This window comes from Taudactylus pleione, unplaced genomic scaffold, assembly GCF_031769625.1.
Source record: "Taudactylus pleione unplaced genomic scaffold, aTauple2 ptg000201l, whole genome shotgun sequence".
Classification (NCBI taxonomy): Eukaryota; Metazoa; Chordata; class Amphibia; order Anura; family Myobatrachidae; genus Taudactylus; species Taudactylus pleione.
Window position 1 is genome coordinate 40,945,162 of NW_028284603.1, and position 26,175 is coordinate 40,971,336.

Genomic DNA, 26,175 nt, shown 5'->3' on the forward strand with positions numbered 1-26,175 from the left:
CTCCCACCCACCCTTATGTTGTATAAACAGGAAATGCACACTTTAACAAACCAATCATTTCAGCGCCAGGGTCTGCCACACAACTGTGGCTGAAATGATTGGTTCGTTTGGGCCCCCACAAAACAAGCTGGCAATTAATCTGTCCCTGCACAAACTGGCTCTACGGAGGCAAGAAGTCGTCCTCATCCTCCTCATCCACAGATTCCTCACCCTCTTCAGTGTTATGTACATCCTCATCCTCACAGAGTATTAATTCGTCCCTGCTGGAACCACAGGTCCCTCTGTACGTTCTGGAGGCTGGTCTCCCTGGAAGAGTTGATCATTCATTTTATGAACATCATCTTCTCCACATTTTGTGGAAGCAACCTCCTACGCCTTTCGCTAACAAGGTTCCCGGCTGCACTAAACACTCTTTCGGAGTACACACTGGAGGGGGGGCAACTCAGGTAAAATAGAGCCAGTTTGTACGGGGACCTCCAAATTGCTTCTTTTTCCTGCCAGTACAGGTACGGACTGTCTGACATGCCTACTTGGATGCTGTCACCGATGTAATCCTTTAACAGACAGACGCACGCTTGTCGCTGCTGCTTTGAGGATTCAAGTGCGGCTACAGCCCACACAATTCACAAAGACAGAAAAAAAAAAAAGAATATTTTTATTGTTTGTGGAGCACACTTTGAGGGTTACACCACCCTCTAACAGACAGACGCACGCTTGTCGCTGCTGCTTTGAGGATGCAAGTGCGGCTACAGCCCACACAATTCACAAAGACAGAAAAAAGAAGAAGAATATTTTTATTCTTTGTGTAGCACACTTTGAGGGTGTCACCACCCTTTAACAGACAGACGCACGCTTGTCGCTGCTGCTTTAAGGATGCAGGTGCGGCTACAGCCCACACATTTCACAAAGACCGAAAAAAAAAGAACAATATTTTAATTGTTTGTGTAGCACACTTTGAGGGTGTCACCACCCTTTAACAGACAGACGCACGCTTGTCGCAGCTGCTTTAAGGATGCAGGTGCGGCTACAGCCCACACAATTCACAAAGACAGAAAAAAGAACAATATTTTAATTGTTTGTGTAGCACACTTTGAGGGTGTCACCACCCTTTAACAGACAGACGCACGCTTGTCGCTGCTGCTTTAAGGATGCAGGTGCGGCTACAGCCCACACAATTCACAAAGACAGAAAAAAGAAGAATATTTTTATTGTTTGTGTAGCACACTTTGAGGGTGTCACCACCCTTTAACAGACAGACGCACGCTTGTCGCTGCTGCTTTGAGGATGCAAGTGTGGCTACATCGCACACAAGTCACAAACACATTAAAAAAATTTTTTTGATTTTTTGGAGCACTTTGAGAGTTACAACACCCTTTAACAGACAGACGCACGCTTGTCGCTGCTGCTTTGAGGATGCAAGTGCGGCTACAGCCCACACAATTCACAAAGACAGAAAAAAAAAGAACAATATTTTAATTGTTTGTGTAGCACACTTTGAGGGTGTCACCACCCTTTAACAGACAGACGCACGCTTGTCGCTGCTGCTTTAAGGATGCAGGTGCGGCTACAGCCCACACATTTCACAAAGACAGAAAAAAAAAGAACAATATTTTAATTGTTTGTGTAGCACACTTTGAGGGTGTCACCACCCTTTAACAGACAGACGCACGCTTGTCGCTGCTGCTTTGAGGATGCAGGTGGAATCTAGACGGGATTTGGAACCGAGGACACACTACCTCCATCAATTGTCTAAATCCCACTGCACTAATGTCGGATACCGGACGCACGTCTAACACCAACATAGCAGTCAAGGCCTCAGTTATACGTTTTGCTTCAGGATGACTGCTGTCGTACTTCATCCTCATCGCTAGGGACTGTTGGAGGGTCAATTGTTTAGTAAAAGTAGTGATGTTCCTACTTCCTCTCTGGGATGATGAACAACTCCCAGCAGCAGCAACAGCACTAGTAGGAAGTGGTTCTTGATCTTTCCCTATTTTATTTTTATCAGAGAAAGTTTGGTCCTCCATTTATGTTATATTGATATATATACGTGCGGCTAAAGCGCACACAAACACAGAAAATATTTTTTTATTTTTACACCACCCTTTAAGAAATGAGCCAGCCGGCTCTTTACTTATGGGACACAGGCGCACGCTTGGCGCTGCTCCTTTGTTGATGCACGTGCAGCCACAGTGCACACAAGTCACAAACACAGAAAATATATATTTTTTTGGTTTGGAGTGTACTTTGGGGGTTACAGAACCCTTTAACGGGCAAGCCAGCCGGCCCTTTACTTATGACACAGGCGCACGCTTGGCACTACTTTGTTGATGCACGTGCGGCTACTGCGCACACAATTCACAAACACAGAAAATAAATTTTTTTTTGGTTTGGACTGGAGTGTACTTTGGGGGTTACAGCACCCTTTAACGGTCAAGCCAGCTGGCCCTTTACTTATGACACAGGCGCACGCTTGGCACTACTTTGTTGATGCGCATGCGGCTACTGCGCACACAATTCACAAACACAGAAAATAATTTTTTTTTTGGTTTGGACTGGAGTGTACTTTGGGGGTTACAGCACCCTTTAACGGTCAAGCCAGCCGGCCCTTTACTTATGACACAGGCGCACGCTTGGCACTACTTTGTTGATGCACGTGCGGCTACTGCGCACACAATTCACAAACACAGAAAATAATTTTTTTTTTGGTTTGGACTGGAGTGTACTTTCGGGGGTTACAGCACCCTTAACGGTCAAGCCAGCCGGCCCTTTACTTATGACACAGGCGCACGCTTGGCACTACTTTGTTGATGCACGTGCGGCTACTGCGCACACAATTCACAAACACAGAAAATAATTTTTTTTTGGTTTGGACTGGAGTGTACTTTCGGGGGTTACAGCACCCTTTAACGGTCAAGCCAGCCGGCCCTTTACTTATGATACAGGCGCACGCTTGGCACTACTTTGTTGATGCACGTGCGGCTACTGCGCACACAATTCACAAACACAGAAAATATATTATTTTTTTAGCACTTGGGGGGAGCACCCCTGATGGACAGAGCACCCCCTGGACAACACTACAGCACCTCTTTAGGACTGGGACACTGCACAGGACTTTGGAGTGGACACAGCCCCTATGGAGAACTGACTGCACAACACAGTCCAGCCAGCCCCTATGGACTTTGAAGTAGTGGACACAGCCCCTATTAACAACAGCAGCACAGCACAACACAGCCAGCCCCTATGGACTATGAAGTAGTGGACAACAGCAGCACTACACTACACTACACTACACAGCCCTAACTCCCACCCTCCCTCTTCACTGTCCACAGCCGAGTGAGAAAATGGCGCCGACGCGGGTACCTTATATAGGATCCAAAACCCGCGAGACTCGGAAGGCGGGATGATGACGTTTTGCCTCGATTTCAGATCCGAGTCAGGCGGGAAAAGTCGAGCCTGATTCGGATCGGACTCGGATCGGGGGGGTTCGGATTTCAGAAATCCGAACCCGCTCACCCCTAATATATATATATATATATATATATATATATATATATATATATATATATATATATATATATTGCATTTTTATGCGACTTATGCTAACTCTGCTAAAAAAAAAAAAAAAAAAAGTTTTTTGTCTTTTCCTAACCCCAACTACCAGATGTATGGGGGTTAGAGATTGCTTCATATTTAATTTTTATCTGTGAAGGGGGTCACATTGCATTGTTTAACCCTACACTTGTCGTAGGTTACTTGCAAATATTTCCCATGTCTCAGAGCAAGTGTAAACGACAGACTGTTGTCCCTGTGCTGGTTTCATGTAAGGCCTGGGCAGTAGCCTTTTAGGAAGGATGGACTGTATGTTGATTGCTATACACTACAACAGTCCACCTCGCCAGCACCTGTTCAGAGGTCACCTTGAATGTCCTCCTGGTCTCGGGTTATGACACGGTTATCAGCCCCACATTACCTCCCACTTTGGATTTCCTACAGTAATTACAGCCTGCTAAGTTTCCTCTTCCCATACACGCTTCCGGGATGGAGGGTTGTGTCCACTCCGTTCAGAATCTGGCTTTTGGCATCTACCTATCGGCAACTGTTACAGGCGTGTAAGGCATCAGCCGTCTAAAGCATATTAATGGACTGCACATCCTCTCAGTCCAGCCTGCTTTCAGGTTCTGATATATCATCTGAGGAGGCAGAGGATACACAGGTTTCTTTCTCTGGGCCTATCTCAAAGAGGAGATGCGTCATTCATCAGTAGATGTTCCTCTCTAGCAGGGGTGGTTAATTCAATCCTCATTATAGAAGATGAAGTACCGGCTCCTAAAGCATAATAAACCTGGTGTTTAGACACCATTACCTCAATCTTAACAGCTCACTGAGTTTATGGGGGAAGCATGGAACACTCCAGATAAACTGTTCCAGATTCCAAAAAGTGTCGTTTTTACCCTATCCCACAGGGAGAGTGCATTAGGTGGGAAATCCCCCTCCCTTCTGGGGGTTCTTACGGGACACCTTCCCAAGGGGTTACTCCCTAGAAAGTTGTTTTGCACAACTCCCCCATCAGATTCTATCTAGGCCATTGCCCTGCTATCCCAGTTCCTTTAGCTAACAAGGAAGGAGTTATTACTCAGATTGGGTTTTGATTCAGAAGCTAAATGGGTCTCATTGCTCTATTCTGAATCGGAAATCTCTCAACTGGTTCATCCATATGCCCAAGTTCCGTATGGAGACCCTACGGTCAATTATGCTGGCAATGGAACCTGGGGATTTCATGGTTCCTGGATATATAGGATGCATATCTACATGTACCTATTGCACTATTAAACCAAGGGTTTTTGAGTTTTGCTGTTTGTCAGCAACATTACCATTGCCCTTTGGTCTGTCCACAGCCCCTCGGTTGTTTACCAAGATAATGACAGTCATGACTGCTCATCTTAGACGACAAGGAGTTAGGATACTGCCATACTTGGACGACCTCCTAATATTGGCATAATCTCAGGAAGTTTTACATCATTACTTCCAGCTGACAGTGGTCCGCCTAATAGAGCACGGCTGGGTTGTCAATTGGAAAAAGTCATCACTTTTTCCAACTCAGTGGATGATACATCTAGGAGCGTTCCTGGATTCTCAGGTGCAGAGGATCTATTTGCCAGTAGAAAAGATTTTAGCTCTACATTTGCGAGTGCGCAAATTGCCCCACAATCAAAGAGTAGAGCACTGTTTAAAGGAGCATACACACTAGACGATATGATCCCTGAGCGATATCGCCTAGTGTGTCCCTGGCAGGGTGTGCTCAATGTCGTTCATGACATTGAGCACACCTGCTGAACTATATCATTCAGCGCCGGGCTCTCTCCCCATTCCCCAACATGCAGCAACCTGACTATCGTCAGGTTGGCCTGCATGTTTGCCAGATGAACGATAAAGACGAACAACCTGCGGGAAAGCGCATCATTGGCCGTTCGTCGTTATCATTCATTGTTTAGGTGAAAAAATGGACAATAAAGTGAACGATAACGATATAGTTATCATTTATTCGTCCACTTTAATCGCCCAGTGTGTACGCACCTTAACAGTCCACTCAGCAATTCAGGTCCTGGGGTCTATGGTTTCCACTTTAAATATGGTGGGATAAGCCCAGTTCCACTCCAGGCCTTTGCTCCAACAAGACGGAATCAATAGTTGCAGTCAGTATCAGGGAATAAAATCTCAGACGATCCTTCTCTCCCCAGAGGTTCGGCTCTCCCTGGGCTGGCGGCTTCAGACTGCTCATCTGAACAAAGGTCGTCCACTGTAGATTCCAAAGTAGGTACTCACCACGGACGCCAGTCTTCGAGGAAGGGGAGCAGTGACAAGTTGTCGCACTTTCTGGGGGAAGGTGGATGTCTCAGGAAAGTCACCTGCCCATAAATATCTTAGAAACTCCGGGCAGTATACAGGATGCTGGATCTAGCATGAGACCTCCTTCAGGGCAAGCCTGTCCGGATCCAGTATGACAATACGACCGCGGTAGCCTACCTCAATCATCAGGGAGGCACGTGAAGTCGTGCAGCCATGCGAGAAGTGGCAAACATTGACTTGGCAGAATGTCATCTTCCGGCAATTTCGGCAATATTCATTCCAGGAGTCCTCAACAGGGAAGCAGAATTCCTGATTCGTCAGGAATGGGCTCTCCACCCGGATGTCTTCCAGCTCCTAGTGGAAAGGAGGAAGACTGCTAGAGGTGGATCATGGCCTCACAGCATAATTACAAAGTTACCAAATACGGGTCCAGGACAAGAGACCCCCTCAGCCGCCTTCGTGGATGCTCTGACAGTAGGGTGGGATTTCAGGTTAGCTTACCTGTTCCCTCCAATCTCTCTTCGGTCAAGAGATCTCAGAAAATTCAAGCAAGAGGGCTGCAGGGTGATTTTAATAGCTTCGGCCAGGCCCCGGCGCCATTGGTTCATGGAGCTGAAGTGTCTCTCCATAGACACTCCGCACACTTCCTCTACAGCTGGATCTGCTAGTACAGGGTCCCTGCCTGGATCCAGACCTATCTCGTCTGTCTTTGATGGCTTGGCTCTTGAATCTTCCATCTTAAGAGCCAAAGGGTTTACCAACTGTGTGATTCAGACGATGCTTGCAGCAAGGAAACCCTCCTCTGCCCACATCTATTAGAGGATTTGGCATTCCTTTTTTTTGGTGCTGCTCCCTCAGAAGAGTTGATCCTAAGCTTTTTAGGGTCTCTCGTGTTCTGTCTTTTCTCCAGGCGGGATTGGATCTTGGTCTCCACCTGGCCACATTGAGAGTACAGGTTTCTGCGCTGTCAGTTTGGTTTCAGCATAGAATTGCTCCCTTGACGGATGTTCCAAAAAATTTTCAGGGTGTTCTCCATCTGCAACCGCCTTTTGTTCCTCCGGTGGTACCGTGGGATTTGTCTTTGGTTCTCAGGGTGCTACAGGCTCCCCCTTTGAATACAGTGGACCTCAAGTTGTTGACAGTGAAGACACTTTTTCTCCTCGCTATCTCCTCAGTTAGCAGGGTCTCTGATTTGGTGGCACTCTCGTATCAGCCCCCATGATAGAGCTGTTCTTCGCACACAGACGGGGCTGCCTTCCAACAGTGGTATCCCGTTTTCATCTAAATGAAGAATAGTTGTACCGGCTTTCAAGTCTTCAGGCCTTTCTGCTGGTGAAGCTTCATTGGATGTAGTTCGAACTCTTCATATCTACGTGGATCGTACCAACTCCATCAGAAAATCAGATTCACTGTTTGTTTTGTATGGCTTGCACAAACGTGGTTGGCCAGCTAATAAGCAGAGTCTGGCTCGGTGACTGCGTAGGAATATATCTCTTCGCAGGCTGATCTCCCTGTTCCCAGCATGGTGACAGCACATTCAACTCTGTGGGACCTTCTTGAGCGGTTAAACATGGCGCCTCGGCTAAACAGCTGTGCAAGATGGCTACTTGGTCTTCCGTCTATACCTTTATCAAAATCTCTGTGTTTGATACTTTTGCCTCCCAGGATGCTTCCTTTGGGCGGTGGATCCTTCTGTCGGCTCAGGAGCGTCCCCACCCTTAAGGGAACTGCTTTAGGACTTCCCCAAAGTAGTTCCTGTGGACCCAATGGATCCTGAAGAAGAAAATAAGAGCTTTGATAACTTTTTTTTCGAGGTCGACAGGGTCCACAGGGCACCCACCCTGACGCACCTGGCTTCAGTGAGATCTGCTCCTTCTTGTCACTGATTGCCTCTTCATTGAGTGTTTCCAGTGTAATGTGTACTTTTCCACTTTCCTTCTCCTGCCATTAGGCTTATTTACAAACTCTGTGGCTGGGGGGGGGGGTATTATATAAAGGATGACCCAGTGCATCCTGGGACCGGAAGACATTGACTGTTTGCTGCCTGGTTTCCTCCAAACCACATATACCCCAAGGTAGTTCCTGCGGACCCTATGGACCTCGAAGAAAAAGCGTTCTCAAAGGTATGTTATACCATAACTCTTATTTTTCACATAGCTGTATGCAGTGATTGAAGCGGTGTTGTCGTAAATGTAAGTGAATGGAATTTGATAGTACTGTATTAGAATTGAAGTAATAAGAAGTGTCCTGCCAAAGAGAGGCTAACTTCAACTTATTGCTGTATGTATATATATATATATATATATATATATATATATATATATACACTACCAGTCAAAGGTTTTAGAATACCTTAATTTTTCCATTTTTTTAATTGAAATTTAAGCTATTCAAGTCTAGTGAACAAGTAAGGTAAGTGGTAAACTGCCAGAGGTTAAAAAAAAAAAAAAAAGTTTAGGTTGGGCAAAAACTGACAGATCATGTAAATTTCAGAGTTAGATAAAAAAAGAAAAAAAAAAAAATTAACAAATAGTGGACTAGGAACTGCTGTTCTGGGCCTTGAGGCACCGCCAGTGGATTACTGAAGACTGGAAGAAAGTATTATGGAACGATTAATCAAAATTTCAACTGTTTGTTCATCACTCAGGGTTTTTGTATGCCGTTGAATATTTGAAAGGATGGTTTCTCAGTATGTGGAGTATATTTATTAAGTATATTTATTCCAAAATTGAAAATGGCAATGCTTTTAATGACAAAACACCCCATATGTTACTATTAAAAATTATTGCCCTTTTAAATTTTGAGCTTAAACACGCTGGGAAAGGTGTTTTTATAAGTCGTCACTTAGTATAAAACCCTGGGACACCAACTGTTAAACATGGAGGAGGAAGCATCAAGGTCTGTGGCTCTTTTGCTTGATCCTGAGGCTCCTTGTGATGAAACTGCCAGTTTATTACGTCCGAGAATGTCTGTGTTTAAAGACATTGCAGTTGCATTCTGACATTTATTTCCTGCACACACTGGCTTTGAACCCCTAGCACCTGCCACTACAATACAGGGACGGGCAGTGCCTCTGGACTCCGATTTTCTGAGTCTTCACTGTGAGATCCATAAGCGGGCACTCCACTTGCTATTACAGCGGTAAAGATCAAGGTACCTCCTTTACCCCTGGTTCCAGTTACCTGGTCTTCCTGAGCGGTGTGCAGCCATTGCTCCATGCTGCTCGCAAACAGTCACACAGTCACCCAGAGCGGCACCAGGCAAGACACCTGACCTGTGCCGAGAGGCAGCAGGGATCACAGAGGACTGTCTGCCCTCCCTATCTCCACCAACTATTGATATCAGGAGCTGTCACCAGAGGCAACAACCAATCTTTAACACCCGCTGCTCTGTGAGTATGCCCTGCATAGGCGCTTACAATAAAAGTACTACATATTGCATCACCCTTCAGGGGTTTTTGTTTGAAGCTCCTACACCCCTATTGCATTTTTATTTTGCAGCTTTTGGTTACAATCTTACCAGGGATGGTTTCAGAACTACTGAGTTTGTTACACTCTGAGCATTTTATTTGGAGCTGGATGTTATTTCTATCGTCACTTGTTTTATCTATGCACATGTTTAATTGATTGTGTAGGTTTTTTCTTTATTTATTGCTATTCCAGTGTCTGATTATTATTATTATTATTATTTATTACTATTATGTCTTATTAAAATTTTATTGTATGTAACTTTGTGCGCTCCCAGAATCATTTCCCTTTGTTGGTACACACCTAAAATATTTATCTGCTTGTTCATATACACTGAACAACTGTCATCTGGCTGCAGGTCCCACTTGCCGGAGGTCGCTTTGCGCCTCCCTCCTCACGGCCTCTGCTGCAAGTTGACGGGCATTTGGCTGACCGCCCGTACACACAACACGTTGGGCAGATATATCTGCATATATATCTGCCATCGGCTGGGGAGCAATATGTATGTGAACGACATCGTTCACAGACATATAGCTGCTACACACTGGCCGATGGGCACACAATATATTGTCTGATCAATTGATCTGCCAATATATCTGCTAGTGTGTACACAACTTAATTGTATTAGATAATTGGGGTTAACCTCCCCTTATCAGGTGTAGCAGCACTTTAGTTACTTAAGTAGATACATTTTACACCATAGGAGCGCCTGGTTTTGTTGTTTTTGCTTTTGAAAGAGAGTCTTGCCTGGGCCTTGAGGTATTGCCAGTGGACTACTGTAGACTGGAAGAAGGTCTTATGGACTGATGAATCAAAATTTTTACTCTTTCGTCATCAGTCAGGGTTTTTGTATGCTGTTGAATATTTTAAAAGATGGTTTCTCAGTGTGTGCGGTATATTTATTTAGCTGCGGCTTAAAGCAAAACATCCCATATGTTGCTATTAAAAGTATTGCCATTTTAAATTTTGGACTTAAACACGCTGGGAATATCCGATTTAGTAGATCATGGTCTGTGGCCCTGGGTCCTGAGTCAACAACTTGCACAGAATGACTAGCACTCTAAACCAAAAGGGCTGCCACAGCATTTTGTGGCACCAGGCAATACCTTCTGGTTTACGACTAGTTGGTCAAGGGTACATCCTACAGCAAGAAAAATACCTGTCATAACTACCTCCAAAGATAAGAACTAGACTGTAGGCTTTAAATCATGAAATGGCCAACACGGACTCCAAACGTAAATTCCATTGAGCTGGTCTGAGATGAACTGGACAGAAGGGTGAAGGCAAAGCAACACATTTGTGGGAACTTCTGCAACGGTGGTAGAAAAACTTCCAGAACAATATTTGAATTCCATCTTAGAAAGAATGCTATTGTGTCTTCAGCTGTTATATCTGCAAAAGGTGACTACTTTGTAATCAAAGTCTCCCTTTCATATGTCTGTACAAAGTGACACATACATCATTAACATTTTGCTGAATAGATTGTTTCAATGTTTTGTTTTTATTTCTACCTTTTCTTTTTCCAGAATATCAACATTGAGAGCCCAACTGTTAGCTGATAGATATATCCTCTATTGTATTGTATTAACTTTTCCAGATGGTTGTATAAAGCATGTGGTTACACCACACTTTTCAGACCTCTAAATTATAGCACTCCTATAAGTAGATGTCCTCCTATACCTAGCCTCAATACACCATGTGGCGCAAGACGCCTGGCGCACGTGAGCTGCGCCGAGTGGACTCGGTCGCACACAGAGTGCTGCTTATCAAATTATTCAGTGCCGTCTCGTGAATTGGTTGCGACTAATACGCACATTCAAGCAAAAAGATGCTTTGGCCAAGTTGCACAGGACCTGACGTTTCGAAAAGGGCTGTTTGACGCAACTGCAGCAATAGAACACATCTGTAATTTCCATAGGATTTACTATGCTTGAGTCCACTAATGTAAGATGGAGTTTTTTCTGTTTCTCATTGCAAAGCTTTGTGATCCATCTGTTGTTCTTCCTGTTAGAGTTCTATAGAGCAATGAGGAAGCATTATTTTCCTGTTCAATTATGAGCCCATGTACTTTGTCATACAATACTGCCTTTGCTCTCAACTGCCTCATAGCACTTCAAATACCGATGAAGAAGATTATTATACTACAAAGTAACCATGATTCATGTTGTTCTTGTAGCTTATTGAAACCAATGACTACCACTGAACTGATTGAATTATTTCAAAATCAATTTGTAGCATTGTTATATTTCTCTCGGATATAAGTATCATTTTATTAACCCAGTGCTAGCAGTATGTGCCATCATTTTAAAATGTCAAATATTCAATAATATGCAGAAAAAGGATATTCATTGTGTCAGTGACTTGCTTGGCTGTAGCATTCCTGCAATTATTGTTTTTTAATGTTATGATGTTATTTGTAGCTTGGTGAATTTATGAACTTTTGCTTTTGTTTGTCTGGTATATCATGATTTAATGTACATAATCATTTGGCCTGATCTGTGCACCAGAGGTGAGCCACTTGTGGTTTTTGTCCCCATGTGAGGGGTCACATAAGCTGTTTTTCGGGTTTGTCTTGTCTGCTGTGGAGTACATTGCGTCTCATTTGGTGTTCTAGATCAAGGACACTCTGACTTTTGGGGTCAAAGGTCAGTGGTAATTGAAGTTTAAAAAATATATGTAAGAAAACAGTTTGAGCCTTTGAATGCCTTAAGGGTTAAACATCCCCAACCTTTTTTGGGTTGGGATCGGGGAATTGAGATCTTTCAACATGTTGAATATTCTCAATCCCCAAACCCTGACGTCTGCAGAATGGGACATTGCAGCAATCCATCGCGGATGTATGGGGGACATTATATGAATGACCAACACCACCGGGAACTTTGAGGGAAATGTATCAAACCTTCTAAAGAGTGGAGAAATTGTCCATAGCAGTCAATCAGCTTCTAGCTAGCGTATATCAAGTACATTCTACACACTCGAGTCACATTATTATGACCACCTCCTACATTTGGCATCCACCACGCATAGCCCAAGAAGTACGTCACGTGCCGTGGGCTGGCTTGATGAGTTATAAGGTGTGCGATAGGCCGTCTGCATACATATCACTCGTTGCTGTCATTGCAAAAAGAGATGATTATTGGCTTCCGGGCAAAGGGTGGCAGTATTTCCTAAACCGTGCACTTTGGGAACTGTTCACTTGCTGTTGTGGTGAAGGTGTATCATAACTGGACAATTGGCACCATTGCAAATAACCGACGTGGAAACTGCGGAGCACCACGTGCCATTGATGTGAGAGGTGACCAACACGCTACAGTGGAGCAGCTCACCATCAAAATGAACTTGTGCCAACCTATCTGCACCTAATTGAGTCACTCTCAGGCCGTCTAGCTGTTGTCCGTTCTGCACACAGCGGTTACTCTGGCTATTAGCTGGTGGTCATAATAATGTGACTTGATTGTGTATAAAGTGATAGGTAGGAGCCTATTGTTTGCTATGGGGAATTTGTCCACTTCTCTACTCTTATGAACAGGGGTATTTAACATGTGGCACTCCAGCAGGTGTGGAAGTATACATCCCAGCATGCCCTTCCATACTTTTGCTATTAGAGCATGTTATAACTGTGGCAGGGCATGCTGGGATGTGCAGTTCCACAACAGGTAGAGGATCGCATGTTGAATACCTTTGCTTTAGAAGGTTTGATACATCTTCCCCATTATTGATAGTGGTCATTTTACTTATTTGCTTGTCATAGAGGTTATCAGCCAGACAGATATCCCAGCCACAGCAATCACTGTATTATATTCATTAAAGTTGGACATTGTGAAATTGCTGTGTCCTGACTAAAGAATGCTGAACAGTGGCACATAAATACCAGTATGGAAGTGACATTTTGCATCTCATATTAACACTTTGCTTTCCAACAAGGAAATTATGGGCAGGATTTGCCAAATCCATGTCCTTTATCTTAATGGAAATCATGAAACTGTATTATATTAAGAGGCGGCAATATGGAGTTTAATATATACAATACAATATGACTATTATTTAAAATAACCCAATTATATTTGTACTACTGGTTAGTCTTCTGCACCCTTTATCTGCCATGGGAACTGCACCAAACTGTGAGCACTCAACAACCGCATGACTGACATGTCGTTAGGTGTGCTGAGAAACAATTAGCAAAGGACAAGCATGTTGCTGTTATTGCAGTTTGTTAAATGTATTGGGCAGTTTAGATCTTCTTTACATTTTGTGATATGTAATAAACTCATTATTTAGGTATATTCGGGATGCAGTCAGGAAGCTGACGGTCGAAATTCCGACCGCCGGCTTCCCGACTGTCTAATCCCGGCAGGGGTTTAATGACGGATGTCGAAATCCCGACACCTGTTGTTTTATTTACGTTGGGAGCCCGACGCCCAGCATACCAATCGAAGGTAAGCCGGACGCAGACAACTACGACGGGGGGAGGGTTAGGTTAGGGTTAGGCACCCCCCCCCCAGGAGTGTTAGGGTTAGGCTAGGGGAAGGGGGGGTTAGGCACCCCCGGGGGGAGGTTAGGGCTAGGCTGCAGGGAAGGGGGGTTAGGTTTAGGCACTTACAGGGGGGGTTAGGGTTAGGCGCTACTTAGGGAGGGTTAGGGGGAGGGAGGTTAGGTTAGTAATAGTTTAAATACTTACATGTCGGAATCTTCACTGCTGGTCTTCCGCCGTCGGGATTTCATACCCAGGGCCATATGGGCCTGGAGCTGAAAATGACCAAGGTCCTATTATGACTTATGAGAAGCAGAGGACCAGTGACCAGTGCTGTGTGGGTGTGGCCAGTGCCATGTGGGCGTGTACACCCCTATACCCAATGTTTCCCTAAATATGTAAAAGCAAAAAATGCTTACATTTGTGAGGTAAATAGAAATACAGTTTTACTACTTATGATTTATGGCTGACCGTGTGGAGAGCAGATGGCCAGTCAACGTCATGTTGTCATGACAATTGGCCTCTTTTTATATGTAGGCCTGGAGCTATAGCTCCATCCGCCCCATTGTTAATCTGGCCCTGTTCATACCGATCCCTAATATTCTATGTAATTGTAATATTACACCACATTCAGAGTTTTTTGTTTCCACTTTCTTCCTGCCCTAGGCCCTACAATCTAGATATTTATTCAAAGTTGTTGTTGCGTAAGTGAGTTGTACTCTGTCTTCTGTAACGCTGGGTGTCAGAGGGGTCACAGGAGGAGTCTGTTTAGGGGCAGGGACATTCTGTGCCCTCGAAGCTGGGATATAAGTCGTGAACAGATCACCATTTTATATACTCTTAAAAAAACTGTACTTGGCAATCGCAGTAATCTTTTTTTCATTTGTGTAGGTGGCAATACTTAAGCACAGCTAGGTAGAGATCTAATATTTTACTTTTTTCAGGTATTGGTAGTAAATAAAAATGAGACAGTAATAGTAAATAATAATAAAGCTGTTGGTGTATAGTACACTATATTGAAAGTTTTTATCCGGTACATGGTCTCAGGAAACATGTGCTGATGAAGGATAATCGGGGCACTGCACTGGATATGATTTACGGGTTACTTTCTCCATTGTCATCATCAATTACTACTATAAGAATAAACACTTATCACGGTGGGATGTAAACGCCATTGGTTAATGCATAATAAACCTGCACAGCAAATCGTTTCTCATAGAAAAATGTTCTAGTGATGCTAAGGTCCCCAAAGCCCTAAGGCATGGAGTTGTTAAATAGACACGTTGATTAATACTGCGAGGAGAGAAATTGAATTAGGTGAGGAGAATCCCAGTAATAATCTAATTGGAAGGCTATCGAGGTAGGCAAACACCGGCAAGTTATAGATTTACATTGGCTGCATGAACAAAAAAAATAAGCTTGTGGAGCAATTATTGAATGAGTCTCGTAGCTGTGCTCATTATAGCCATCAGTCCCTTAATATGTCTGTAAGTTTTATTTCTGGTACGTATTCAGTTTGAGGTTTAGTTTATTGTGGTAAACAAATAATTATTCAAAATATGAAAGTGCCCTCTTCAAAACGAATTTATAATTAGAACCGTTATGCTGAAGTCAGTTCATCATCTAGATGCAACTGCATAAATGGTTGCACAAATAACCTGTTTATACATTTTTTTTTTAAAAAGTAATTTTTTCATCTGAATTTCAGACCATTTTATTTATTTTTATTTTAAAGAGCTTACTATTAATAATTATGTTGGCATTGAGCTGTGTAAACACTGAGCAAATAATGGATGACTTGACGTTGATGTATTAAGCTGAGAAATCCTGGTTTGGTATGTACAGATGTATCTTCATACACCTATCCTTAATACGCCATGCGGTGCAAGACTCCTGGCACGAGTGTGCTGTGCCTAGCGGTGTCGTGTAATGCTTTTTCTTTAAATCTGCATCTGAATACCACCGTAGAAGCACAGTGAAACACCACTCAGACAATCACCAGACCAGACTCAATCATACACAGATGTACAAGTGTTTTATATCAAATTAATCAGTGTAGTATCATTTAAGTGTTTGGTTTTTTTTCACATCACATTACGACTAAGATGCACATTCGAGTGAAAAGACGCTCGGCGTAAACCAAATCACAGTGTGACCTGAGTCACCGAGAAGGTCTATTTGGCACGACTGCGGCAATAGTGTATGTGGACACATCTGTATTATAGTACAGACAGCGTATCATGTCATTTTATATTACAGTGGCCAGATATCAATGCAATCTGTTCAGAAACCCATTCTGCAAAGCTTTGTATTACACATCTGAAGTCTATAATGACTTTTTCAGGCACATGCCCTGTTTTCACTACTGTTATCTTCTTATATGTGGAAATATTGTATGTTCAAATGACATTTGTTTTCCTTCCCCAGTCGTGAAACTCACAAGATTGCTGTGTTTTACATTGCTGAGGGGCAGGAGGATAAGTGCTCCATACTCTCCAACAGCGGCGGAAGCAAAGCCTATGAAGATTTTGTAGCAGGACTGGGGTGGGAGGTAATTGAGAATTATCATCTTAATCACCAACATTAAATTAAGTAGCCATAAACTGTGTCACCTCCTCTTAATTATCATGTCTTTGTTTATGAAAGAGTTAATGGATTTCTATTTCATGAATATATTTAGTGCTGCGCTGGTGACATTTGCCATGGCTTTTAGCATCCATCAGTGTGTACTGTAGTCTGGAAGGATCAGGAATACTGTTTTATTTTGGCTACTTGAATATAAAACGTAATTTATAAAATGCAATTGGGAAAATAATTATAAGCCGCTTTTCTTTTTTTAAATTAACTTTTCTATAAAGGTTCAGTAAGACATGGGAATAAAAAATAATTCTGCGCAGAGAACACATGCTTCTGTTTGTTTTATTTGCTATATATAAACACATGTAAAGTATGTTCTTCATACTTACTAAACTGAATGTGCCACTTTAAATATTTTACAGTTTACATTAAGTTTAACCCGCAGACTGTGCAAAGTGCTTTTGTTTTGATTTTTTAATTTCTTTGCTTTTCTTTTGAAAAATATGTTTAAAGCCAATAACTGGTGTTGCCTTTTCTGCTACATTTATACACTACCTGTATAGGATAAATAGGGGTTGATGTAATAGCCTGTGAGATGCAGGCTCTGGCGAGATTCTGGCCAGTGTGGGCGTATTTTAAAAGTGGCAAACATTTAAAAGACAACACAAGGTTGTTTCCTTTTTAATTGATTGCTACTTTAAAAACACGGATGTAATCTCACCAGAGCCTGAAAAGTGCAGACTGTTACATAAATCTCATACTATTTGTCAAATTTCTACCTTTACAGAAAAACAATATGCAGCGCTAACATCAGCCAGACAGTGCTTCATACCAGACAGATCAGATTTTTTTGTCCACCCAGAGAAGTTTTCTCTAGAAAACCTCCCTTTCCACAGATGTCAGAACACTAGTTGAGAGAGTGTGACCACCACCACCACCACCTCCTCCGAGCCCCCTTCCCTCCCACCAAGAGCCTGCAGTTCTCCCAAAGGTCCCAGCCTTTATTTTGGTAGGCTGCTGCATTATCTACTGAACTCTAGCTAAGTGTGTTGCATGAGGGAACAGCGATGCATTGGACACCGTCTTTGGGAGACTTTCATCCTCCCAGCTTCTGTCTAATGGCTTATTCTTTTGGCAGCGGCTTATTGAAATTACGTCTGACTTATAACCAGTCTTTGTGCTTGATACTTAACAAGCTAGCTGGGTGTAGAGGGCACTGACCATTTCTTCTTCAGGTTCCATACGGATCCACAGGGATACCATGGGGATAATGTGGTTGGAGTGATTCAGGCACCAAACAGTTAAAGCTTTCAGCTCCCACGGTGGGTCCCTCTGGTCCTCCTCCACTTATACCCCAGCCAGAGGCATTCAGTTGTTCATTTGGTGCGGCAGAATTCAGACGCACCTTTGTAACGGGACTGCTCAGGCAGTCCTAATCTTTTATTTTATGTTTTATTTTATTTTCTATGTTTTTGAGTTAGCAGTGCTGAGCGTCTGAATTAAGACGCATGCACTGCGACTCAGTCTACCTCCGCCGGGACACAACACCAGTAACCTCTTTGGTGATTTTGGCGGGTCAAGGCAGAGCTTACTCGCAGCGATGTTTGGGGCACGGGACTGCAACCGGACGCACGGAGATGTCGGGTAAGGAGATTCCTCGCTTCTGGCGCCGGAGATGCCTCGGAAGCCGCTGCATTGAGGGCCCGGAGCGTCCACGTCCTCACTAAACCACTGGGGCCTTATCGTGTGACGCCGGGGATCGGCAGCAGACGCTTCTGCTGCCATGAGGCCAGCGTACACGGCTGGTTGATGCAGCTTACGGGAGGTAGGCTCTCCCCCGGCAGCTCCTCCCCTGACCCAGACTCTGCTAACATAAACTGCAATGTGACATCAGGAAATTGTACACCCCTACAGTAGCTTAGAGAGTGTGATTTACCTGAATGGGTGTACTCGGTCGTCGCCCCCCCCCCCCCCCACAGTCACATCTGGTGGGTGGTATCTGGTAAATTGCCTCTATAGGTGGACATCTGCTTTCCATTGATTGTTGTGAAAATGTTACATTCAGGATGTTTTTTACATTTGGATGAATGTAGACATTCTATTTTAATGCACATCTCTCTTCCATTAAAGTGTAACTATGTAATCATGTGCCTGTAATTTGTTTTTCTTTTGTTTTTCTAAATTCAGGTTGACCTTTCCACTCACTGTGGGTTTATGGGTGGTCTACAAAGAAATGGAAGCACGGGACAAACTGCACCTTACTATGCTACCTCTACTGTTGAAGTCATTTTTCATGTGTCTACACGGATGTTATCAGATTCTGATGATTCACTGACCAAAAAGGTAACGCTTTTTTGAGACAGACCCAAGTATGTCATTTTTGAATACAGAAAAGTTTATCAATTATCCAGACTACATGTTGACCTTCAAACATGGTTATTAAATATGTCTGCTGCAAAGCTAGTAATGTGTATTTGTGATGGGCCCATGTCTGCTTGAACAGTGTTTCACGTTATCAATGTTGAATTGTTAATGTAGTTTTCAGCTCCACTAGTGATAAAGCTCAGTTGGGATAAGTAAATCCTGAAGGCGCCATGATGACTATGCAGTTCTGTTACACCAGTAAGGAAGAGGAACAGTTATTGCCTCCAGTTTGTCCTTTTTTATGTGCCTTCATTTGGAGAGAGCCAGGTTTCACAGCCTGCCCTTGTCTATAGTATAGCATGGGTACTCATGATCTTGCAATGCCACTAGTATCCAGTACTGCTAGACCCGTCTTCCCTTGCTCTGTCTGGTGTTGCCCGTTGATTCGTTCAGTATTTGCCAATGCCTGTATATTGACCTAAATGTTCATTAATTTACTGCTTCTCTTCAGAAATCGTTCTTTTATTATAAATGGGGCTCAATATATGTAAACAACACACTATTGTGTGTGGAGCATAATCCTGAGCATAGTTTAATGCAATAATTCTTCTATCTCCATCACAAGCTATCCTGGCCTGTACAAGCCAGTCATGTCATAGAGGGAATGTCCTTGAGATTAAATCATCAATTCATTTTATAATCTAGCCCAATTGAGCTATATTTATTTCCTATTCTACTTGTATTCTATGTCAATCACTAAATCATGTTTGCTTCAATGCGTTGACCCTGTACATTAGCTCTCTGAGCATCTATAATAGTAACATTTTCTAGCTAACTAGTGTCATTGTTACAGTCAATACATAATATGGCGTGCTTCCCATATGTAAGCTTTGTGTAATCCTGGGAAATTCAATAGTTTTATTACCGCTGATCTGTGCTTTTCTGCTGTCAGTAGCCAAGGCAGTCACCGCTGGTTCCTACATTGCCATTAGCCTATGGTATCCGGAATAAGTGGTATCATTTTCAGCTGACCACAGTTTACAGTGACAGTCCCTGAGGCTTTGCGAGTTACAAAATACAGGTCTCTTGATCTGTGTGATAAGTATAATAGTCCATGTCTGAGTTCTGTATATGTGGAAGGAAGCTGTCTATTTCAAGTACAGCATAATTGTGTTATGATAATGTCTTACATGTTGCACATGGTGGGGATGATTGTGAGTTGGGAATAAAGCAAATAATCAAGTAACTCTGCACCTTAGCAAATCCATGCTGCACTGCAGGTGGGGCAGATGTAAAATATGCAGATAGATTTAGATAGAAGAGGGGCGTTTGTCCAAACTCAGATCTAAATTGCAGTTTAAAAATAAAGCTGTCCAGCATTTGTGTGGTACATGCAACAGCAGCCAGTATTTGCCCTGCATGCAATTATATATATATATATATATATATATATATATATATATATATATATAATATTTAAAAAGTGAACTTGTGTATAGCGACAGCAGTGCTTAATAGTAAATACATAGTATTTTCTAAGTGTAACAATGTCATAAAGATACAGTGTCCTGGTGCAATAAAACTTATCGGTAATAATAACAGTGCAATAAGTAAGAAACAAATTTTTAAAAGAGGCTGTGTGTATACCTTTAAAAATATTCTCTGATAATGAAGTGCATAAGCTAAAAAGGTATATCTAGTATAAATAAAGTGTCAATGGAAAAATGTGCACATAATGCTACAGAGCATGTATCTCTATATGTACAGAACCCAATATATGCTTCAATTAAAAATTAAAGACCCATCAACTTTATATATAAAAATATTAACAATATTTATTAAATTAATAAGAACAATAATATAGAAATGAGCATAAAAAACACAACATAGCAGGAAAAAAAAAATCAATATTTAAAAGAGGGATTTTAAGCTAAGGACAGTAAATATTCTTAGTACAAGTTTATGCAAGTCAATGGTAAAGTGCCCAGTGCTTATCTTATTAGTGTGTGTATGTATGTGTATATATATATATATATATATATATGTGTGTGTGTGTGTGTGTGTGTGTATATATATATATATATATATATATATATATATATATATAATTATTTTTTTTTTGTCCCATTGCATTGCTACATGGTTTGTTCCAGGTGCAAAATTCCTGTCTTATTTTGCTTTGCTTCCAACTCCAAATCAGCCTCAGTGTATACATATTCCATGGCTGAATTTTAAAATGTCCCTAGAAACTCTTCTGAGACCACTTTGAAGTTCAGATACAGTGCTTTGCAAAAGTATTCACCCCCTTTGCATTTTTCATGTTTGTTGCCTCATAAACTGAAATTAAAATGGATTGTTTGAAGGTGTGCATCATTTCATTCACAGAACATGCCTACAACTGTGAAGTTGTGGTTTTTTTTATATTGTGAATCAAACAACATTTAGGACAACATAACAGAAAACTTCAGTGTGCATAACTTTTCAACCCCCTAAAGTCAGTACTTTGTCGAGCCACCTTTTGCGGCAATTATAGCTGCAAGTCGCTTTGGATAAGTCTCTCTGATCTTGCCCCTGGGATTTTTGCCCATTCCTCATGGTAAAACTGCTCCAGATCCTTCATGTTGGATGGTTTCCGCCTGTGAACAGCAGTCTTCAAGTCTGACCACAGAATCTCAATTGGATTGAGATCTGGGCTTTGACTAGGCCATTCCAACACATTTAAATGTTTCCCCTTAAACCACTCGAGTGTTGCTTTAGCAGTATGCTTCGGGTCATTGTCCTGCTGGAAAGTGAACCTCCGTCCCAGTCTCAAATCACAGGCAGACTGAAACAGGTTTTGCTCATGAATATCCCTGTATTTAGCACCATTCATCTTTCTCTCGACTCAAATCAGTTTCCCAGTCCCTGCTGCTGAAAAACATCCCCACAGCATGATGCTGCCACCACCATGTTTCACTGTCGTGATGGAATGTGTTGGGTTTGTGCCAGACATAGCGTTTTCCGTGGTGGCCGAAAAGTTAAATTTCAGTCTCATCTGACCATAGCACCTTCCTCCATAGATTTGGGGAGTCACCCACATGCCTTTTGGCAAACTCAAATCGTGTCGTCTTATTTTTATCACTAAGTAATTGCTTTTTTCTGGCCACTCTTCCATAAAGCCCAGCTCTATGGAGAGTACGGCTTATTGTGGTCACATGCACAGATACACCAGTCTCTGCTGTGGAACTCTGCAGCTCCTTCAGGGTTACCTTTTGCTCTCTGTGTTGCCTCTCTGATTAATACCCTCCTTGCCCGGTCTGTGAGTTTTGGTGGGCGGCCCTCTCTTGGTAGGTTTGTTGTGGTACCATGTTCTTTCCATTTGATGATGATGGATTTGATGGCGCTCCGGGGGATCATCAAAAATTTGGATATTTTTTTATAACCCAACCCAGAATTGTACTTCTCAACAACTTTGTCCCTGACTTGTTTGGAGAGGTCCTTGGTCTTCATGGTGTGATGCCTCTTGCTTAGTGGTGTTACAGCCTCTGGGGCCTTTCAGAAAAGGCGTGTTTATACTGACAGATCATGTGACACTTAGATTTCACACAGGTGGACTTCATTTCACTAATTATGTGACTTCTGAAGGTAATTGGTTGCACCAGAACTTTTGAGGGGCTTCATAGCAAAGGGGGTGATTACATAGGCACATGCCAATTTTCAGAATTTTATTTATAAAGATTCTTTTTTTATATATATTTTTCTCATTTCACTTCACCAAATGAGACTATTTTGTGCAGATTCATCACATAAAATTCAGATTAAAAAAATAAATAAATTACAGGTTATAATGTAACAAAAAAGGTAAAAAGCCAAGGGGCTTTTTTTGCAAGGCCCTGTATATAAATGATAATTTTTTCTGACCCATTTTCAGTGAATCTTCTCCTACCTGTAGCCGGAGGTTTATTCCCATTACACCATAGTGCTCCTGCTGTGCTTTCTGTTCTGCTGGGGTAATCTCATATCATATCAACAAGACTTCTAACTTTCCTTCTTTTACATGAATTAACTTGTTTATATAGTGTGCACAGACGTTATTGGGAAGAAAATCTGTATATGTTCATTTATATACTAAAAGTTTTACATCTTGAAGACCTTTTCCGTTTTGTCCCTTATCAGTTGCCACATGCAATGTGCCATGTTATGCTCCTAGTGTTTGATAGGGCAAATCGAGCCTGTCAATAAGCTATTTCCTTTGCATAAGCAATAGATCCCCTGCATGAATGCCCCCCTAACCCTTGTCATTGTGCAGTGATATTGGCCTTGTGTTATACTGCTGGAAAGTGTCATGTTCAATGTTGCTTGATGAGCTGAGATTCTATGCCTGTGCTTTTTGGTTGATGCAATTGACGTTGGCTATCACACCACCCTGCTTGAAGTAAAATGACTTATAGTTGTTGTGTAGAGCTGCCTGGATGAATCCGGTTAGGCTCTCGGCCACCTCCAATGCGTGCCATTTAAGCAATATTGGATGCCTTGGTTTCGACAGGAAGATTCCCTACCGAAACAGCCAATGACTCAGATGATACCTTTTTCAGCTCAGAGATTTGTATTCATTAGCAATAAACATTCTTTATCAGGATGTCTCTCGGCTAGAATAAAAAAATCAATCACACTAACAGCTTCTTACAATCCGTCCTGTTATCCTAAATAAATTGTAGCTAACAGCTCTGAAATTAGTTTTTTTTTTTTATTATTATTATTATTTATATATTTATAGGAGGCAGGGTTCATTTATTTATTTGGCCGCCTTTGCAGCAGAACCTTTGTCCATGCAGAGACCTAGATGTAGCCCCATCGTGAACTCTTGCTCCACTGCTGTAGAAATTTGTTAGCTATTTCCAGATTAGATTTTTAGCAGCTAATCTCACTGCTGTAGGGGTTTGTAAAGTGGGGACAGGGCTGTGCTATTGGATTTGTCCAATTCATTTGACTCCAGGACTATAATTGCACTTATGTCTTACCAGGCTTTTATAGCCCGGGGCTGGCCGGCAGCAGAAAAACAAATTGGCAGTCATACAGTAAGAGTGAAAGGGAATGAAAGGAGCACATTATTAGTCTCCAGGCACCGCTGATCTGGCAGGAAGTTTCTCGGTTAATTTACAAATAAAACTTAGATTTTAGGATGGGCACACTGTCAGGAACACAATGGTGTTGTCAGGCTCAAGATACTTCGTGAAAGCAGCAGCCGTGACTATTCGAGAGCAGAAATTCTTCAATCAAACAGACAAGTCCTTGCTGGAGCCAGCTGGCCATGTAATGCAATTAGTAGGAAAAAGAGGTCAGACCATTAGGTGTGTACCATGTCCAGTGTCACCAGTGGCGTGCTGCCCGGCTGGCTGCATAATAAAAAGACTTGAAGGGTGGGGAACAAAACAGGGAAATTAGATGGCCTTTTCAACTAGTGATTGAGAGTGGCACATGGACAGCCTCTTAGAGTATTATGGTGTTTTGCTAAGACTTGAAAAATGAGCGTTTGTTTAGAGGCTGATAGCAGGCACAGGCTGCTGGCGGAGGAGACCCAGATCAGGCGAAATGAATAGGGCTTGTCTTACCGTAGACATGAAGAATGTGTGTTCTGCAGCTGACCTAACCTCCGCAGACATAACTGAACTAAACTTGCACTCTCGTCCTCTGCCCTGTTGTGTTTAATGCAGAATGAAATACCTTTATTGTCAGTACAGCAGTTTCGGTGAATGGAAAGTGGCATTTCTCTTTTTTTGCATTGTTTACACCAAAAAAAATAAAAATAAACGTTCATAAAAGTTTTCTAAAGTTTCTTTTGGACTTGCACGTCTCATTGCTGTAAGATTTAGTGAGGCTTTTTGGCTTGAAAACATTGAATTATCGGTTTGTGCAAGTTCTCTTTTATAGGGATTCTCTTTTAGTACTACAATAATGTATTGTGTACAAGTTACATGGAATGGTCAAATGTACATATTTGTTAAGTTTATTTATATTGCGCACATTTATAACTCATTACTTTGGTTAATTTTTGTCTGTTGTTAACTTCTATTTTTATAGCTGTTAAATATATAAATCTAATATTATGCACATTAAGACTTATTTGCCCTTAATTATGTCTCCAAGGGTTATCATGTTTTTTTTATGATGCTGGGAAGTTCTAATATCAATCTTTAATGAATTATATGTTTTATGCTTTTAAATTTAGGTAGCATCCTTATTTGAAACTTACAAATATAATCGGTAACAGATTTTCTCTCTGATTTATTGATTTTAATTTCTGCCTAGTTGAACCCAAGTTGGCCGTAATTACCCCACATTGCACCTGCGTAACTAAATATGGATAATCACTTTTATGCACAATTGTACGCATCTATGCGACCACACCGCCTCTATCCATACGCTTGGTTTCATAGCTGTTATCATTATCAGTATGCATTTGCGCCAGCCCTATCCTTGGTGTAAGAGCTATGTCTCAAAATAAGCGTATTTACGCTATGCACAGCTCTGTATTGGCCACAATTCCATCGCAACACCTTCATCATGCCATCAATAAACTTAGACTATATGCAAACCCCTAATTTCACCTCTTTAATGGAAATGCAGCTACATTGCGTAGACTCCGAATCAGCCATAGTTGCGTACAGTCTACTCTGCTGCAAGCGGAGTGTGAAGACCAGCAAGGTCCATCCACAAACTGTCTTGCTCTCATCTTTTCCTGGATTTACCTATGTAGCCTATCGTTTCCTTGAATATAGGCTATTGCTTGTAACTATGTAATCCATAAAGTCACAGTATTGTCAAATTTAAGGGATAGCTGCAATATTCTAATAGATATATATTGCATATATTTTCAAAGCCTCCACCAGTAACAACATGAGACTCTGGTTTCATGTTGGTGCACTGGTTTCATGTTGGTGCACATTGTTGGATAATGTTATAAGCAGCAATCATAAACCAACTTGTAGTGAGTGAGTCACATTTGTCCAAGGTTGTTGTTGCCTGCTGAATGACATACTGTGGTTTTTATTACAGAGCAATATGTTTAAAATCCCACATCCAAATATTATATTGTTTATATTACCAAAGCGGCAATATTGTTTTGCAGCTCCGCCACCTGGGAAACGACGAAGTCCACATTGTATGGTCTGAACATACCAGGAACTACAGAAGGGGCATTATACCTACAGACTTTGGTGATGTTTTAATTATTATTTACCCAATGAAGAATCGGATGTTTTTTATAGAAATAATGAAAAAAACAGAGGTATGTACATTCACGTTTGTGTGAATATAATCATCATAATATTACTTTTATTATCATTTTTTCTTTATAAATACTGTATGTTAACATTTTCAGTTGATCAAAGTCAATACCGGAGAATATTGCTTCAACAATTATCTATTGTTTACTTAAGTTTCTCATAAGTATCTAAGAACCTATTT

The 26,175-nt window shown here is 41.9% G+C and overlaps 1 protein-coding gene across 5 annotated transcripts in view; it reads left to right on the forward strand.

The window, feature by feature from the left end:
• Positions 1-26,175, forward strand: part of RALGAPA2 (Ral GTPase activating protein catalytic subunit alpha 2) — a 398,803-nt gene that overhangs the window by 236,835 nt on the left and 135,793 nt on the right. For all 5 annotated transcript variants that reach the window (XM_088477338.1, XM_088477335.1, XM_088477337.1 and 2 more), the window contains 3 exons: positions 16,216-16,339; positions 18,553-18,708; positions 25,838-25,996. In XM_088477338.1, the coding sequence (XP_088333464.1) occupies positions 16,216-16,339; positions 18,553-18,708; positions 25,838-25,996 (439 nt within the window). The remainder of the gene's footprint in view (positions 1-16,215; positions 16,340-18,552; positions 18,709-25,837; positions 25,997-26,175) is intronic.